This window comes from Electrophorus electricus, chromosome 16 (assembly GCF_013358815.1).
Source record: "Electrophorus electricus isolate fEleEle1 chromosome 16, fEleEle1.pri, whole genome shotgun sequence".
Classification (NCBI taxonomy): domain Eukaryota; kingdom Metazoa; phylum Chordata; class Actinopteri; order Gymnotiformes; family Gymnotidae; genus Electrophorus; species Electrophorus electricus.
Window position 1 is genome coordinate 7,181,586 of NC_049550.1, and position 16,187 is coordinate 7,197,772.

The following is a 16,187-nucleotide window of genomic DNA, read 5'->3' on the forward strand; positions in this document are numbered from 1 at the left end:
TTCCTCTCGCATCATTCTGAGAAGTGAGCTTCTCACTCAGGAGTGGGGGGGGCGGTTGATGATGTCAGAGACCTGTCCCATCACAGTGGATGTTAGTGATACCTGTTACAACATGGAATGAACTAAAGAATATGCTTACCTGCGAGCCTTGTTCCAAAAGAGTGGGTGCTGGAGCAGCTCCAACCCTTATTCAAGTCAGAAGGGCCCATGAATTTACAAGGGTAGGGGGATCTGCCAAAAAAGAACACCTGGAGAGAGAAAAGGACTGAGTCAATAAATATTTATCCTTACCAGTAAATCTATTGATGTAGTGACCATTGAACGGGGTGCACAGGACTGACACTGACACATTGCATTATATCAAGATATTATTTTACTTCTGTAGACTCATCTCTGTGAGATATTGGTTTAGCCCAGGGTGGGGCTTCCTGTATTTAATAGGGTGTAGAACAGGAGGTGGAGGTTGGTGAGATGGGAGCTTTACTCATTTAGTAATTGTCTGCTGATTGAGCAGCCGCCAACTATATTTTAGACTGGCACTGAAGTCTAATCCAATATAAATTGATAGGACTGTTGATTAATGTCTGAGAAACCTTAGAATCCTAAACTCCTGTTGCATTTTATTTTATTTTCCATTTATTTTCCTTTTTCTTTCTTTTCACCATTTAGCAATAAACTATGCATGCTAAACTTACCTGGAGGTGTCCTGTACTTATGGTGTGGTGAAACCCGAACCTCGTCCTTGATGCTAACCACGCATAAATCCTGGGAATCCCATGGATTAAACCATCCTCCAACACAGAATTCTCATAAAAATGGAACAGAAAATAACTTCGAAGATCAAAGCAAACATTTGGGGTATTTGTACAACACTATTGAAAGTATATGAAAATTATATGTATATTAAAGCATATGTAAAATATATATAAATTAAGATTAAAACAGCATTTGTTGTGTAAGATGTAAGGCCAATTTTGGATATTCTTGCTAATATCTTAAATAAATAATTATGCTGGTTTAGAAGTTTATTGCACAATGCAAAGTAAAAGACATTTTCACTGCATTGTTTAGATCAGATGTGCTCTGATACTAGAGGGCCAGAGACTGTCACAGTTTGGTATTTGCCCTGCTCCAGGTCACATACTAAAGCTAGTAATTAACTGCTGGGATGCATCAAATGTATTTGATATGGGAAATCACTAACCTGCATTGTACTCAGCCACCACTGGCTTACATGATACCAGCTACCTACAACACACATTTGTGAACTGAACCTTCTTCCTTCAGGTTCACAATGATCACTTTATTACATGATTGTGTGTGTCACATGACTGTCATAACTATACTATGAAATATACATGGTAGTTCTATATCACACTTTTCTTTTGAAAGTATTGTGTGTGGCATGTTATTGTCTTAATGTATTTACAGACTCTTTGCATATGGGTAGTGCCACACAACAGCATCATGTATTTTTTCATTTTCAAGCAGTTTCTTAATTCTTCCCCTCTGGCAGTTCTTCTAATGTCCCACATCCATCTTTCCAAATCTGTGTTGGGTTTCTGAGGCAGGTTGGGTACCAACTCATATCTCCCTGCACTGGTTCTCGAAGCCACGACCATCATAGCATCCTCCAACGTATTTTCCATGAGTACAGAAATATGCAAACTGTGAGATTCAGTACACTGAGGCATTTTACGTTTTATAGAAAATACTTCAAAATAGAACTTCTGGTCTGGGTAATATCTGTTCCATATATTCTATTTGTAAAGATGGAAGCAGAAGTAAAAAGGCTAAAAGAAGGAAACACACCCCACGTGAGACGGGAAACAGTGACAGAACATGACACTGTAATTTAATGTCAGTAGATTTTAGAGTTTTAGTTCAGAGGTTTTTTTTTAACCAAACCATGTTATTTCTGCAGATCTAGCACATTTCATCAGTTTGAGTTTTTATAAACTCAACAGTATAAAGTGTCAGTTGTGCATATACATGTTCTTTGATTTCATTTACAAACCTACACATACTGACTTCAGAGCTTCTCTTATTTATCTTTAATCCAAACATTTGTCACTCCAGGCCAGAGACTTCCTCTTGGCAAGTTCCATCCAAGATGGCTGAGTTGTGTCTGAAGGAGACTGTTGTTGGGGGAGTAGTGATGATGATGATGATGATGATGATGATGATGAAAGCTCAGGCTTGCCAGTAGGCACTGATCAAAGACAAATTTAATATTGCTAAGGAACTCAAAAATAATTACTGTTGTCAAATTAATCCCTCATGTCTTCATGTATGTTGTAACATTAATATGATGTACATTGAGTTGCCTGTTTATTAGGTACACCTTTCTAGTAGTGTGTTGTGCTTATTGTGATTTTCAGAACAGCATGAATTTCCCTGAGCATTAAATCTACCAAATGATGCATGTGTTGTGAAGAAATATAAGATATAAACTGGACTGCTGCAAGTGATCCTTTTCACCTTATCCCACAGATCTTTGACAGGGTTAAAATCTGGTGACCATGCAGATCACAGAAGCAATAAAAACTCAATGTCTTGTTCCTGAAACCATTCAGTGCTAATTCGTGTCCTATGATATGGTGCTCGGGCATACTGGATGGGTCTATCTGAGTGTGGATATTCCCCATAGCATCACCCTGCCTGCACCATCCTATACTGTTGACACAGCATGTTGCTTGTGAAAGAAACTTCAATTCCTCTAACAAGGCAACTCTTTTTCTACTTCTTAACCGTCCAATTTTGATGTTCCTGTGCTTATTCCAACACAGAGGCAGTTGACATGGCCTTTAGCTGCTAACACTTAAGATTAAGTTCAGTAAATAGTGTATTTTTGAGATTACATTCTTCAACTAATACTGGGTTCGCATTTGTTCTACCTTATGGTAGCATGTCTGTTTGTTGATAGAATTCTCACCATTCTCATTTCACACATTTGATCCACCAACTGTTTTTGTTTTCAAGATCACCAATCACTGGTAGTTTTATGCTTTCTCAGTAAACCCATGAAATGGTTAGCCATGAAAAGTTGAAACTGTTTGGGAGATGCTAAAACTGGCATGCCTTGTACCAACATGATTATAATGCACATGATTATGTCATGTTCAATGCCATTAAGGTCACCACTTTGCCCAATTCAGTAATCAATTGAAAACTAACTGGATGTAGTGCTGAACAGATTTTTGCCTCCACATGACAAAATGACAAATGACTGGTAGGTGCAATTTTTGTGTGGAGGTGTTGTACCTAATAAATTGGTAACTTCTTGTAAATACAGAAACATGTCACTATGTTAAATACTGTGAACTTTATATGCATCATCAAGAAAGAATTTTGCACGATTTTAAAGTTTGAAAGCTGAAGCTCTTTTGTGTTCTGAGCTTTTCACAAGAAAGGACACTTTCTTGGTTTCTTGGTGTTTGGCCTGAAATGTACAGTGTGTTTCCTTTCCAAGAAAATGATTAACAGTTACAGATGTTGCTATGTAAAGTCATGTTCTTACTGAAGGTCGGGGTCCTCCTGAAGACATCAGATTCTATTTGGGTATTTCTCTTGCCTCCAGGTTTAGATGGTCCCTGTAATATCATAGCAACAATAAATAATATATTGTTTTTATTATTAAGTAAATAACATGCATTTCCACTGCCAGTGTGATTTCTTTTTGCCAGCTGTTGGAAAGACTAGACAAATGAAAATTTAACAGTTTTAATTTTACGTGTCAAAATACAATTTTGATCTGGGATTAGTTTTAAACTGTCACATTCTAACTAATAGAGTTTACAAATATTGTGATGCACATATAAACTAAGATTTTAAATAGTTTATTCTGAAACTTATGGGTACTTATTGGTGCTTATACTTTCAGAGTACTTATAAACACATTTCGAATGTATTATACAGGATGCATGAAAAGAGTTGCCTTTGTTTATTTTACTGACCTTAATTTCCACTAGATCAAGTCCTTTTCCTAACTGGCTCACATTGCTATTTTCTTGTCTCAGACTGTATGAGACCCGTCTTTCTGCCATTGTACTTGCAGCCAGTTTTGGTGGAGTTTGTGGTGTTGGTTGGATACTTGGTTGTAGCTCTGGGCTAAGGGGTGTCCTAAGATCAGATTTTGTGATGAGTGGTAAGGGTGGTCTATGCTGAAGTGTTGGTCTTAGGGGTGGAGGAGCAAATGATGTTTTAGGTGTAGATGAATATGTAGAATTAAATGGTGAAGCTGGCTGTGAACAGGGTTTGGTGGACAGATTGTGGGCTCTAGTCTTCTCCCGGGTAAAGGTCATCCGTGCTGGCTCAGATCCGGTATCTGCCTCCCAGCTTGAGCTTACCACAGGTCTGGGAGGAAGCTCTTTATCTGAGACACAAAAAAGATTAAGCCTCAAAATTCTCAATTTTCATTCTTTTTTATGGACAAAATTATTTGACAATACAATATATTCTGATCTTTGCAAAAGAAAACAGAAACTAGTAATGACTTTGGAATCAATAAGACATATGAAAACATTTATAGCTGATTATATCTGTGCTTTTTTCAAAATACAGAAATTAACTTGTCAACAGACAACTTATTCAATTGCATTTTGTTTAGACACAATCACTGACCATACTTAATGACAAGTTTTCAGGAATTCTTTCAAAGTATTTGTTATTTCTGCATTAATCGCACTATGTGTTACCTTTGTCTAAAGTTGTATCTTGCTGTAAGTCCGGGTTCTGAAGTGCTAGATTTGTGAGAACATTTACATTTCTGGCATTAGTGATGTCTGTCATGTCCATGGAAGATGGTTCCTTTCCAGTATGCCCATCAGAAACTCCTATCATGTGATTTTCCTCCAGACTGTGTCGCTTTATTTTTGCCTCTGCTTTGGCCACATCAGAGCGATACTTAAGAGACAAGGAAGTGGTTCGGAGTTTAACCCCAAAAAGATTTTTCTTCTCTTCATTTTCCTCTACTTTCTTACTCTTTTCAGCTTCTATGGTCTGTGCACATCCTTCACATAGTTCAGGGTTTCTTTCCACTTCTGTCTTGGAGACATTCTGGAGTATTACTTCCTTTAGCAAAGTGATGGCAAAAGAGGTTTTGTTAACCTCAATAGGTTTCACATTATGAGTTTTCTCCATTTGTGCTTCCAGATTCGGGTTGTAGGATGGAGGCTTCAGTGAAGTTTCATCGCAAGAACTTTCATCTTCCTTCTTAGACACATGCTCACCACTCATCTTGGAGCGATTTTTTACAGATGCAGTGGAAAACTGGAATGAGTTCAGTCTTTGTGGCTCATTATCTTTTTTTGAAGATTCATCCAGACCTCCAAATGGCAATGTGTTCCTACAGATTAGCTCAGGAAGAAAGGCCTCCTTTTCAAACTCTCTGTATTTTGAAATATTTATTTTCAGTGCAGACATATTTCTGTTTTCTAAAGTTGGCTTTTTGGTACGTGGTGCAGGAACAGGGCGGGGTCTTGCTAAGGTCTCTGCCACTCTCAAAGCATCTGCATCTACAGCCTTTTTCAAAGTGTGCATTTGTTCTGTGGTACCTGCTTCAACGCTCTCACTGGATTTTTGTGTTGTAACATAATAATCTGCTGCTAAAACCTTCACTGGACTGGTCTTATATGCTTCATTACAATCAACTGCAGTCTCCTTTGTGTGCTGGCTATCAGCATTTAAAGGTGGAAATAGACCAGGCATGGGCTGGAGGTAGAGTGGATTGGTGGTGACTCTGCCCTCAGGTGGGAATGGATCACTGGTTTTTTGGGCTTGATTATCCATGCTTGGTGGACCTACTGAATCACTGGGCTTTAGGGCTTCATCATTCATGCTTGGTGGACCTATTGGATCACTGGCCTTTAGGGCTTCATCATCAATGCTTGGTGGACCTACTGGACCACTTTCTAAAGCCATGGTCTTCTCTTGTTTGTCCTGTAGAGACATATTAGCAGGAAGTGAAACAGAAGTCAGTTCATCCTCTAAGCTTGTAACCTGAGCAGAGTAAAGGTTGATGGTATCTGCCGATATCATACTGTGATGCTTCCTCTCTCTCCGAAAGAAGGTTGGCCAAATTGTTCATACTGTTGGAGTGAGGGCGATATGGGTGCTGAGAAAGAGGCTGACAAATAAATAACAAATGGCTAAACCATATCTGAGGGTTATCATTATTTGAGTGTTAATATGTTTGTAAGCTGTTTTTAAGCCAGTTCTGTGCATGCAGACCCTTACTGATGGTGGCTTCTTGGCCTTGGAGCTGGCGCGCTGGTTCCTGGGCTTGATAGACATACGGTGTCGGGCAGCTGAGTTGTCTAAGCAGGGGACATATTGGGCAGGGCTATTGAAGTCCACACTGGAAGAGGATGAAGCTAAATCTATAGGTGATGAGATGAATGCCTGAGGAGACAGTCGTGAGACTGGCGAGTGAGGCCTCGATGGAGGCTGTGAGGAACCAAATAAAGAATTGAGGAGAATGTAGTGTCTTCATGTAAGACCATGTAATTGTGCAATTACAAAACAACATCAACTTTGTCACAGCAAAGTCCAGCAACAGAAAGTAATAATAACTTATGGGAGTAGCATTTCACATGATGTAACATTACCTGCTCTTCTTCTTCACTTCCTGTTCCTGCTAAACTTAATGAACTGAGATGCTTTTTAGTGTCAGGAAACTGTGAAAGACAAAGAGATTTTACTCAGCAATGGTAACCATAACTGAAATTCAGGCATACTTTTTTTGGTCAGTTTTCAGCAATGTGTTGAATAGTTGTACTCACTTTATAGGCCGTTGTGTGCACAGCTACATCTTGTAAGTACATTTCAGGAGGACTGCAGGGTAAACCATCATCCTCAGAAGTTGTTCCAGACTCCTCAATGCGCTTTGCAGGAATCAGCAATGGAGGGGGGCCCAGCCGCATGTTCTGTTGCTGCAGCTTCAACTGTCCAGAGTTGAAAATATTTGCTGTGCTTCCGGGACAACATAACGTTCATGTTTGTTCATGGTAGATTATGTTAGATTACCTTTGAGCATAAAATTGCTGTTTATGAATGTGATTACACAGGCTGGCTGGAGCAGATTGTAGATTTATATTTTCATTCTGAGTTATATGGGCCCTTTTGACTCACCTGCAGTGCTCTAATCTTGCTGTGCACATTCTCTTGTGAAAGAACACGCTCAGACTGTGAGGACTGTACTTCATTGGCCAGAAAGATGCTGTCATGTGACAATGCTCTGGAGCTTAATGTCTTGTGCTGGTAGCTGCAACATTGGATCAAGACTATGTCAAGACTCAGGCAGCAATAAGTGTACTGTAATATGTTGTTTATTATTCAATTGGTGTAAGAAAATCCCTTCGAAATTTAAATAAACAATGTTAGGCAAAACGGATAAGTGTTTTTAATGACCAAACCCTATCCCTAACCTTTCAGTAACCTAGTGCATGAAAATCGATTAATGGCTTTCCTTATGTCAAGTCTAAGATGCATTTCTGATTTGAATACAATACAGCAGTGAGAGTTATACTATTTTAAATGCCTTATTGAGAACAACAGGTGCTTTATGTGAAATAAATCCAATAGAAGGGATTGATATTTGACTAAATGGTAAGTTGTGCACTCACTGGCTGTCGTCCTCCGAGTCATCTTCACCTTTTCCGCCGTGATGCGTAGTGACATCACTAGAAGACTGGCTCTGCTTTATCTGGCCTTCAGTCTCCTTCCTCTTCAGGCGGCTGAAAAGTCGAGTCTTCAGGAACTTAAACTTTGACTTCTTCCTTGCTAATAAACACAGGTAATAGTACATGCTATAAGTCTGGTGAACTGTGACAAGTGGGAACTTTGCTGAAGTTGATGGGGTGCCATGAACTTGGCATGTTCCCATTTGCATCCACTTCAGATATCATATAGGTATTGACTTCAGATATCATAGGGAATTGACTTCAGATATCATGTAGGTATATGTATATATATACACATACAGCTCCAGAAAAAAATGAGACCACTCCAATTATTCTCTTGTTATAGAACCAGCTGGATGGGAAAAGCAGTGCTAGGACTACCCAAAAAGTAAGGGTAGTCAAAATACAGCTACAGACCATGCCAAAAGAGTTGAAAAGAAAGGTTATTTGAAGAAAAAGAAGGGTTCAATTGTAGCTTTACTGGCAGAAGGATACAGTGAGCATCAGGTTGCTTCCATCTTGAAAATTAAAAAAACTGTGGTTCATAAGAATAAGGTCAAGCAGCAAACACATGGGACAACAACAGCTACAGACTAGCAGAGGTCGAAAACAACTCTCTACTGACCATGATGGTCACCACCTCATTTGAATGTCATTTAACAACCGCAAGATGACATCCAGTGACCTACAAAAAGAATGGCATGCAGCAGCTGGGGAGACTTGCACAGCGAGGATGCTTCGAAACAAGCTTCTGGAGGCAGGGCTGAAGTCATGCAAAGCTAGAAAAAAGCCCTTTATCAATGAGAAGAAAAGAAGAGCCAGACTGAAGTTTGTGACCATGAGGATCGGATCGTAGAAGACTGGAGTAAGGCCATCTTCACTGATGAGTGCAATTTTCAGCTTTGTCCAACATCTGGTCATGTAATGGTTAGATGGAGATCTGGAGAGGCCTACAAGCCAGAGTGTCTTGCACCCACTGTGAAATTTGGTGCAGGATCAGTCAAGATCTGGGGATGTTTCAGCAATGCTGGAATTGGGCAGATTTGTCTTTGTGTAGGACACATGAATCAAGCCACTTACAAAACTGTCCTTCCTTCTGCTCTGACAATGTTCCCCAACTCTGATGATTGTTTTTTTCAACAGGATAATGCTTCATGTCACACAGGTCAATCAAAATGTGGATGCGGGATCAGCAGATCAAGACCCTATCATGACCAGCCCAATCTCCAGACCTAAATCCAATTGAAAACCTCTGGAATGTGATCAAGAGGAGGATGGATGGTCACAAGCCATCAAACAAAGCCGAGCTCCTGGAATTTCTGTGCCAGGGGTGGCATAAAGTTACCCAACAACAATGTGAAAGCCTGGTGGAAAGCATGCAAGATGCATGAAAGCTGTGGTTAAAAATCCGGGTTATTCCACCAAATATCGATTTCTTGACTCATCCTAAGTTTAAATATTAGTACTGTGTTGTTTATAAATGAATATGAGCTTGTTTTCTTTGCATTATTTGTGGTCTGAAATTTCTGTAACTGTTTTGTTATTTTGACCATTAGTCATTTTTATTAAAAAACATGCTCTAAAATACAATATTTTTATCTGGAATTTGGAAAAAAGGTTGCCAGTAATTTATATAATAAAACAAAACTGCTCAGCCTGGTCAAACACATACCCATCAATTGTAAAACTAGAGAAACTGATAATTTTGTAGTGGTCTCTTATTCCGAGCTATATATATGAAATTCATGTCATTGTGTGAATTTCCTATATGATATCTGAAGTTGTGTGATTTGTCATTACATGTATAACTAGTATGGTTGAAACAACTTTTATGAATGTTCAGAATATTCTCCAACCTGTTAGCTCCTCTGTGTCCACCTCTGGGCTTGTCTCCATGATTCTACAGTTTAATCTATGAGATTAAATCATTAAAATTAATTTTAAATGGCCACTCAGCAAATAGTTTTCATTGTTTATTCTTCAACTTTAATCCCTCACCCTACAAGTGCTGAGTGTATGTTAGAATTTCTTGAACACATCGTAGGCGACTGCCTCATCAAGCAGGTTATGAGAACATCAAGAGTGTGCAAAGCTGTCATTAAAGTAAAGCATGGCTACTCTGAAAAATCTAAGTTCAATATTTGTCAATATTTGTTTCACACATCATAATTACTGCATATTGTTACTTCATTGTTAAAGTTACAGTTAACTCTGCTGGAAATATGACATCAGTTTACAGTCTTTCTAGTGTACATGGTCACATGGTCCATAGGGAGATTGCTGTAGGGAGTGTTTAAGATCTTCATCTATTCCAGCCAGGATCACAATACTTATGAATTTTTAGTATTTAGGTCTTACTACACTGCAATAATTAGGGTAAAAAATGTAAGGTCAATAAGAACAAGATGTGTTTCTAATAAAGTGTTTGGTGAGTGGGTATTTAATGTCTATATGCTAAGTATATGTTCACAAGTGCTTGAAATATAGTAGATTTGTATGAATCAAAAGAAATACATGTAAGGAGTAGCCTTTCCTTTGTTTTCCTTTGTGTGATATATCGGAGAGGTTGTTCAGCTGAGTCACCTGATGCATGTGTAGCGTTGACTTGGGCCCAGGCAGAGACAGCCGTTACCTAGAGATGCGCACAGCATGGATGAGGTGATGAGATATTAAATAGAAGTGGTTGTATTTGTGTGTGTGTGTGTGTGTGTGTGTGTGTGTGTGTGTGAGAGAGAGAGAGAGAGAGAGAGAGAGAGAGAGAGAGAGAAAGAGAGAGAGAGAGACATCTCTTTCACTGCTTATTCTGATTTAGACGCATGCATGCACACACAGTCACAATGTCGCAACCAAGGAAACATAGACTCAGACTAAAGTCCCTGGTCTGTTGGTCTCACACACACACACATTATCCTGTTTTCAGTGCAGAGCTATTTAGAAAAGGGCAAAGCTCTTAACACAAATTTTCCGTGAGTCTTAGGTACCTCTTTGCTTTCAATGTTGGGTCCTCAGTGGAGACTTGCTGATAAAAAAAATAAATTTCTTTATCACTGCTGAAACTTTATCCTGAGCTAGGGAAGCTTTCAAAGAGCAAAATCCACCATTTGATGCACATGTAGTGATTTTAGATGTGTGAACATGTTTTTGTGTACACATTCTGTTACTATCAAATCAGCCAGTAGACTCTTCCACGACTTCATTACTCTTGCGCACATATACACACTCACACACCTGCCACGAGTATTGTTCATTTTCTTTTACCGAAAAATCTGATATCATTGGTTCTCAGAAGGTTTTCACTCCTGCCTGAAACAAGTCACTGCAGGTTATTGTGTTTGTCTAGGGAGAGCAAACAGTTAACAGAACAGCAGACAATAGCGTCTTTATTTAGAACATAGATCAAATGAATTAGGCTAGGTAATACGATGAGCTACGTCACAGAAGAGAATTCTAAACTTCCAAGATTGTATTGTGTAGATTCCGCTATGGTTTGCTTAGGGAGAACTACACAGATCAACTAATGACGATTTCAATCCAGTGACATCACAGAGGATAATCCATCTGACTTAATCCAGCCATTGTGGGTTTTTTGTTTGTATCACGACAATATTCGGTTTGTAAAGGGAAAAGGCAATTGTATGAGAAACAGCAAAACACGTGAAAGCAGATTAAATATGATGTACACGTGAGTACAACAGATACGAGTGCAAAACACCTCTGTAGAAGAAACGTTTGTTGCCAACCCTGCACTATTGAAGAGTATGTTCTATATGGACTGCGCCCTCAGACTTTAATATCAATTAATATATTTGCATGTAGACCTATTTGTGTAAATATTCTTTATCTGGATACTGTAAACTCACCAGCAGGTTGAAATGCAAGCTAAGTGATGCCGCTTTCTCTGTCTCTCCTGGAGCGCTGCCGTAGATTCTTCTTTGTTCCTTGTTTGCCTGTATCTCTCTGGGGAGAAGGCTGAGCACACACACACACACACACACACACACACACACACACACACACACACACACACACACTGCTTAGTACTAGGGAAAGAGACTGCATGGGAGAATAAATTGAGAAAACATCCCAATTTATATACCTCTATTTGACACAACATATTCAACATGGATAGAGGATACAATGAGAATACAGTGGTATCTGACTGCTTTTTATAGTATTATGAATTGTGACCAACACATTGAAGTCCTTACACAAGGTTTACCTTTAAAGGGTCATACACAACCACTAATGGGAAAATAATAACGTCATTACTGATTATTATATTATGTATTCCTTTTTCTTACTTTTCTGTGTGTGTGTGTGCTCTTAGGGTAAGTTTTTTATTGAATCCCTTTATGAGCTTTTTAAAATAAATCTTGATTTGTATTAAACAATACCATTTCCTGGCTGCCTTCTGTGTTCTCTTTAATGCCAGCCACCCTCTGGTTTGCTGAAAAGTCTCCTAGAAGTTTGCTGACCTGTCTATTTTCGGGTACAAATGCATTTTTAATAGATATGCCGCAGTGATCTTTTCCCTTAAATGTTAATAAACATGTGAAATAAGTAACTGTTCCCTTCAACTTACAGCTAAACATCGACAAATGCAGGTGGAAGTGAGAGCATGTTAAGAGTTAAGCTCCAGTGTGGGTCTTTTTCTGCGAAGGAATTCCACTGAACTTTTCAACATTCTGGCAAGGTACTGGGTATGCTGCACTGTTCCCAATGACTGCCAGTGACACACACACACGCACGCGCACACACACACACACACACACACACACACACACACACACACAGACACACACACATGCACGCACACACAGAAACTCATTACAAAAGCCACTGAACAAATAACAAATCTCAGAACTGCAGTCTCATCACAGCACTTGATGAGTCCCACGAGACCTATAATGAAGGACAATTTCTATAGTAATGTATGCTACTCAAAAATTTAATTAGTGTTAGATTAGTGATATATTAGTGTTAAATTAAATGTTAAGTGTAAGTGTTAAATTAACACTTACATTATTCACCTACATATCAAGGCATAGCTTAGTTATAGTACATCTCCAGTGTACTGACAGTTCTGCCATAACTGAAACAAAACAGGCAAGGCATTATATTATGACAGTCTCCTATTAAATTCATAAAAGGTCTTCCCTATTTGCTAGGGAATCTGTCCCCTAAATGCTCATATATAAAAGCCAGCTGTTTGGACGAGCAGATGTTTTCCTGCTGCATTTACATAGTTCCAGGGCCTGCCTGACCATGCACTGATAAGATCACTAACAGTTATGCAAATTTCCGGGAGTACAGTTAGAGTATCCCCATCGATTAGCCATTACATCACTGAGCCTTCTGTATGCAAGTCCCAGCTGGCCTTTACAGTCTGCCCCAGTACCGCAGCCTTGGTTCTGCTGACAAGCATATTAGCCTCGAAATGTGTCAGTGGGGGGGATTTTGTTTTCTGATCAAAATTTGCTCTTTTGTTTTGTTTTTTTTAACTCTAAAATATTTACAAAATTCTGTGTCTAAGTGTTGACTAGTGAACACTGCCAGGGCTCTGTGTGCTGAAGACAGCAGTGTGAGCTGCTACCAATACCAATATCATTGTTTTGGTTCCCTGCAGGCACAAATACTGGCATAATGATACATTTTGCTCTGGATAAGAGCATCTGCCCAGTGCTGTAAATACAACCTGTGTAACCAGCACAGCTCTTTCCAAAAAGCAGAATCAAACAAAATGAGAAAAATCTCAAAGTTAAACAGCACTAACTAAAAATGTCTATAAACTGTATCTGTAATTGCAATATTGTATGGATTAACTGCACAATCTATATACCTCATTACTTTTTGCTTACTAATCTGCTGTTATTTCTATACCTGGCACAACCAGAGTAGGACATAGAATGTTCTTGCTGTCCTCTGTTAGGAACTAATGTTCATTTTAGACTGTACCTCACTTCCCCGACTGGTCATCTGAATGCCTCTAATTCAGGTGCTGTTGGGCTCAGAAGTAATGTTATCTTCACTGGGAAGAGATACACTGATACACTTATTCATCAGAGAAGGATGTGGTATCTGAGTTCACTCTTTTGCAAATGAATCTGCATACAGACAGCTTTTCCTTACTGATACAGGTGTGATCTTAAAAATAGTACTGATACTAGTAGTAATACTACTCCTCCTGCGATTACTACTACTACTACTAAATAATAATAATAATAACAACAACAACAACAACAATAATAGTTTTTTTGGTATTATTTTGTTGTTGCTTTTGTTGTGAAATATCGAGCCACAAACATTTCATTCATTAATTTTGATCACAACATTCATACTACGTAGTACAGTGCTAGAAGTGCTAAGAACAAGAATGTCCTTAAATACTGTCTCTGAATCAAGTCTGGATAGGCAAGCTTTTTTCTATCATAGCTCAGATTTCGTTATGTTCTGGACAGTGAACCACATTAACTTAAAAAAAAAAATTAATTAAACATTAACTGTCATGTTTGTGTTTGATGCTCTTTGAGGTGCAAGAGAGTGACCATAGCTGATCATTAACAGCATTTTACAGACTCACCAAGTTTCTCAGTACCATACGGAGAGCCCAGACTCTTTGCTCACTGACCTTTGGACAGCTATTATCTGCAGACTGTCTTGGTTGACTAAATCCCTCCTCCAGTAGCAAACACAGCACACCCATCATGAAGAAAGTCTAATAATGATACATTTATCTGTTCCCCTGGTTACTCTCTAAAGAACTCCCAAGCCTAGTTTCCCAAGCCCAAATTAAGTCAGGACAAATACGATATACCATACCTGTTTAGATATTTGAGCCAGTGTAACTGGGGTTATACTCATCATTGATATTCATATAAAACAATAAGGAAGGACATCACATTGTTCAAAAGGCAATGAGTAAAGCATAGAGTCAGAGAGCATCCATACTTAATTAACTTAGAGATGTCGATTATTATACAGTGTAATTCCAATGTGTTTGTTAATCCTTGATAATCTTTGATTTGACCACCACTACACACACCACCACCACCAGCACAAGGACACAGTACACTCCACAAGTCACATGCAGTCAACCATAACCATATAATAAACGTCTATATTATGCACTTTAGGTAATGTACATGAACAGTGCTCATTCAATGCACTATGCATGCAGATTTCAATTAAGATATTGCCCTGACCTGTCTGAGACAGGTGTGGGTAAACCAGTCCAATGTTTGAACAGTTCCCAGCCTTTTAAAACTTTAACAAGACAAGGCTTTGCAGGTGAGATGGGATGACTGGTTCATACCCCATTCTAACCCATATCACTGCAATTACACTATTCAAACACATAATTGTTTGCTATGTACACATACGTATTACTTACATTTGACAAATTGATTAGTTTTTGTTATTTTAGGGTAGTCGCTAGACCAATTCATGATCTTGACCTCAGGTTCCGCTTAATTTAAGTAATATCATATTCTTATATCACCCCTTTGTAAGATGAGCGTTCGATATTTGCTTGATCTTTAGTAGTCTGGGGATGTTTTGGGGGCTGTTTCAATCTGAGAGCGTGTATAGCGGCTGTTTCATCGCTTTAACATCTTTAACATCATCTCCATTCTGTATCAGCTGTATAAAGGAATCTCTTAATAGCGCTTTTGTTGAACGAGGCAAAATCGCAATAAAATCTTGCGGGCTATTTGCGGGATACAGGTTAAACATAGGCTAATTCTACACTAGTTTAAACCGCAGGCTGAGGCAGTGGGGAATAGGGCTGCGTTACAGTCTAAGATCGGATGTAATCTGTACAACGTGTGGATAACACTTCCTCTCGTGTTTAATATTGATTTACCATTTGATTTATCTGACTTGAAGTGATTTATTATTTTACTCGCTCGCTAAAAGTGAACCCAAGACCACTCAAAGTGCGTACAGGCGGGGCTTTATCCTCACTTCGGGTCGACTCAGAGACCTCAAAAAGTGACAAATGTATGTACGTATATACTATATGAGTCTGACAGCGGCAATGTTAAGTCTGGAATGCGTCTTTTGAATTATAACCTTTAATACGTTCCCTTTTTATACAGTATGAACATCCTCATTTTTACTGGACATTCAGAAATCGTATACATACATCCAAATAACATCACAAGTGAATGTAATTAACAACGCAACCAAACAATTAACATCGTACCTGAAAGTGAGAATCCTAGACGCACAGGTGAGCGAGGACAGTGTGTAATGCCAGCCTCAAAACATACTAGGCTTGCTCAACGATGTAAACCGTGATTGGTTAAAATCCGCCGACCTACAAAGCAACGTCACACATCTCCGCCCCATCTACATAGGCAGGTACTATCTATACAGTTTAGAGCAGTATATACCCTAAAATGTGTCTCTGCATTTATTAACGTGTAAGCAATACAAATAATTTTGCTTAGAACTGTGTAATATTTGTGTTCACTCACATTTAATTTGAATAAAACATACAAAATG

The 16,187-nt window shown here is 38.8% G+C and overlaps 1 protein-coding gene across 5 annotated transcripts; it reads right to left on the reverse strand.

Moving 5' to 3' along the window:
* Positions 1-49: 49 nt before the first annotated feature.
* cracdlb (cracd like b) lies at positions 50-15,948 on the reverse strand. Of its 5 annotated transcripts, XR_004777019.1 has the most exons (15): positions 15,886-15,948; positions 11,543-11,651; positions 10,266-10,314; positions 9,539-9,594; positions 7,626-7,782; positions 7,132-7,264; positions 6,783-6,944; positions 6,609-6,677; positions 6,238-6,447; positions 4,698-5,940; positions 3,957-4,375; positions 3,521-3,593; positions 696-806; positions 140-248; positions 50-72 (listed from the first exon to the last, which is right to left on the reverse strand). XR_004777019.1 is itself a non-coding variant. In XM_027005618.2 (13 exons), exons 4-13 carry the CDS (start codon positions 9,576-9,578, stop codon positions 2,071-2,073), a joined length of 2,574 nt encoding a protein of 857 aa, XP_026861419.2. In that variant the 5' UTR covers positions 9,579-9,594; positions 10,266-10,314; positions 11,543-11,651; positions 15,886-15,948; the 3' UTR covers positions 957-2,070. The 5 variants fall into 5 exon arrangements, 3 of the variants coding, with proteins under 3 accessions (XP_026861419.2, XP_026861418.2, XP_035391027.1); XR_004777018.1 differs by lacking the exons at positions 50-72; positions 140-248 and adding an exon at positions 1,205-2,212 and having other exon boundaries at positions 723-806; XM_027005618.2 differs by lacking the exons at positions 50-72; positions 140-248; positions 696-806 and adding an exon at positions 957-2,138.
* Between the last annotated feature and the right edge of the window lie 239 nt (positions 15,949-16,187).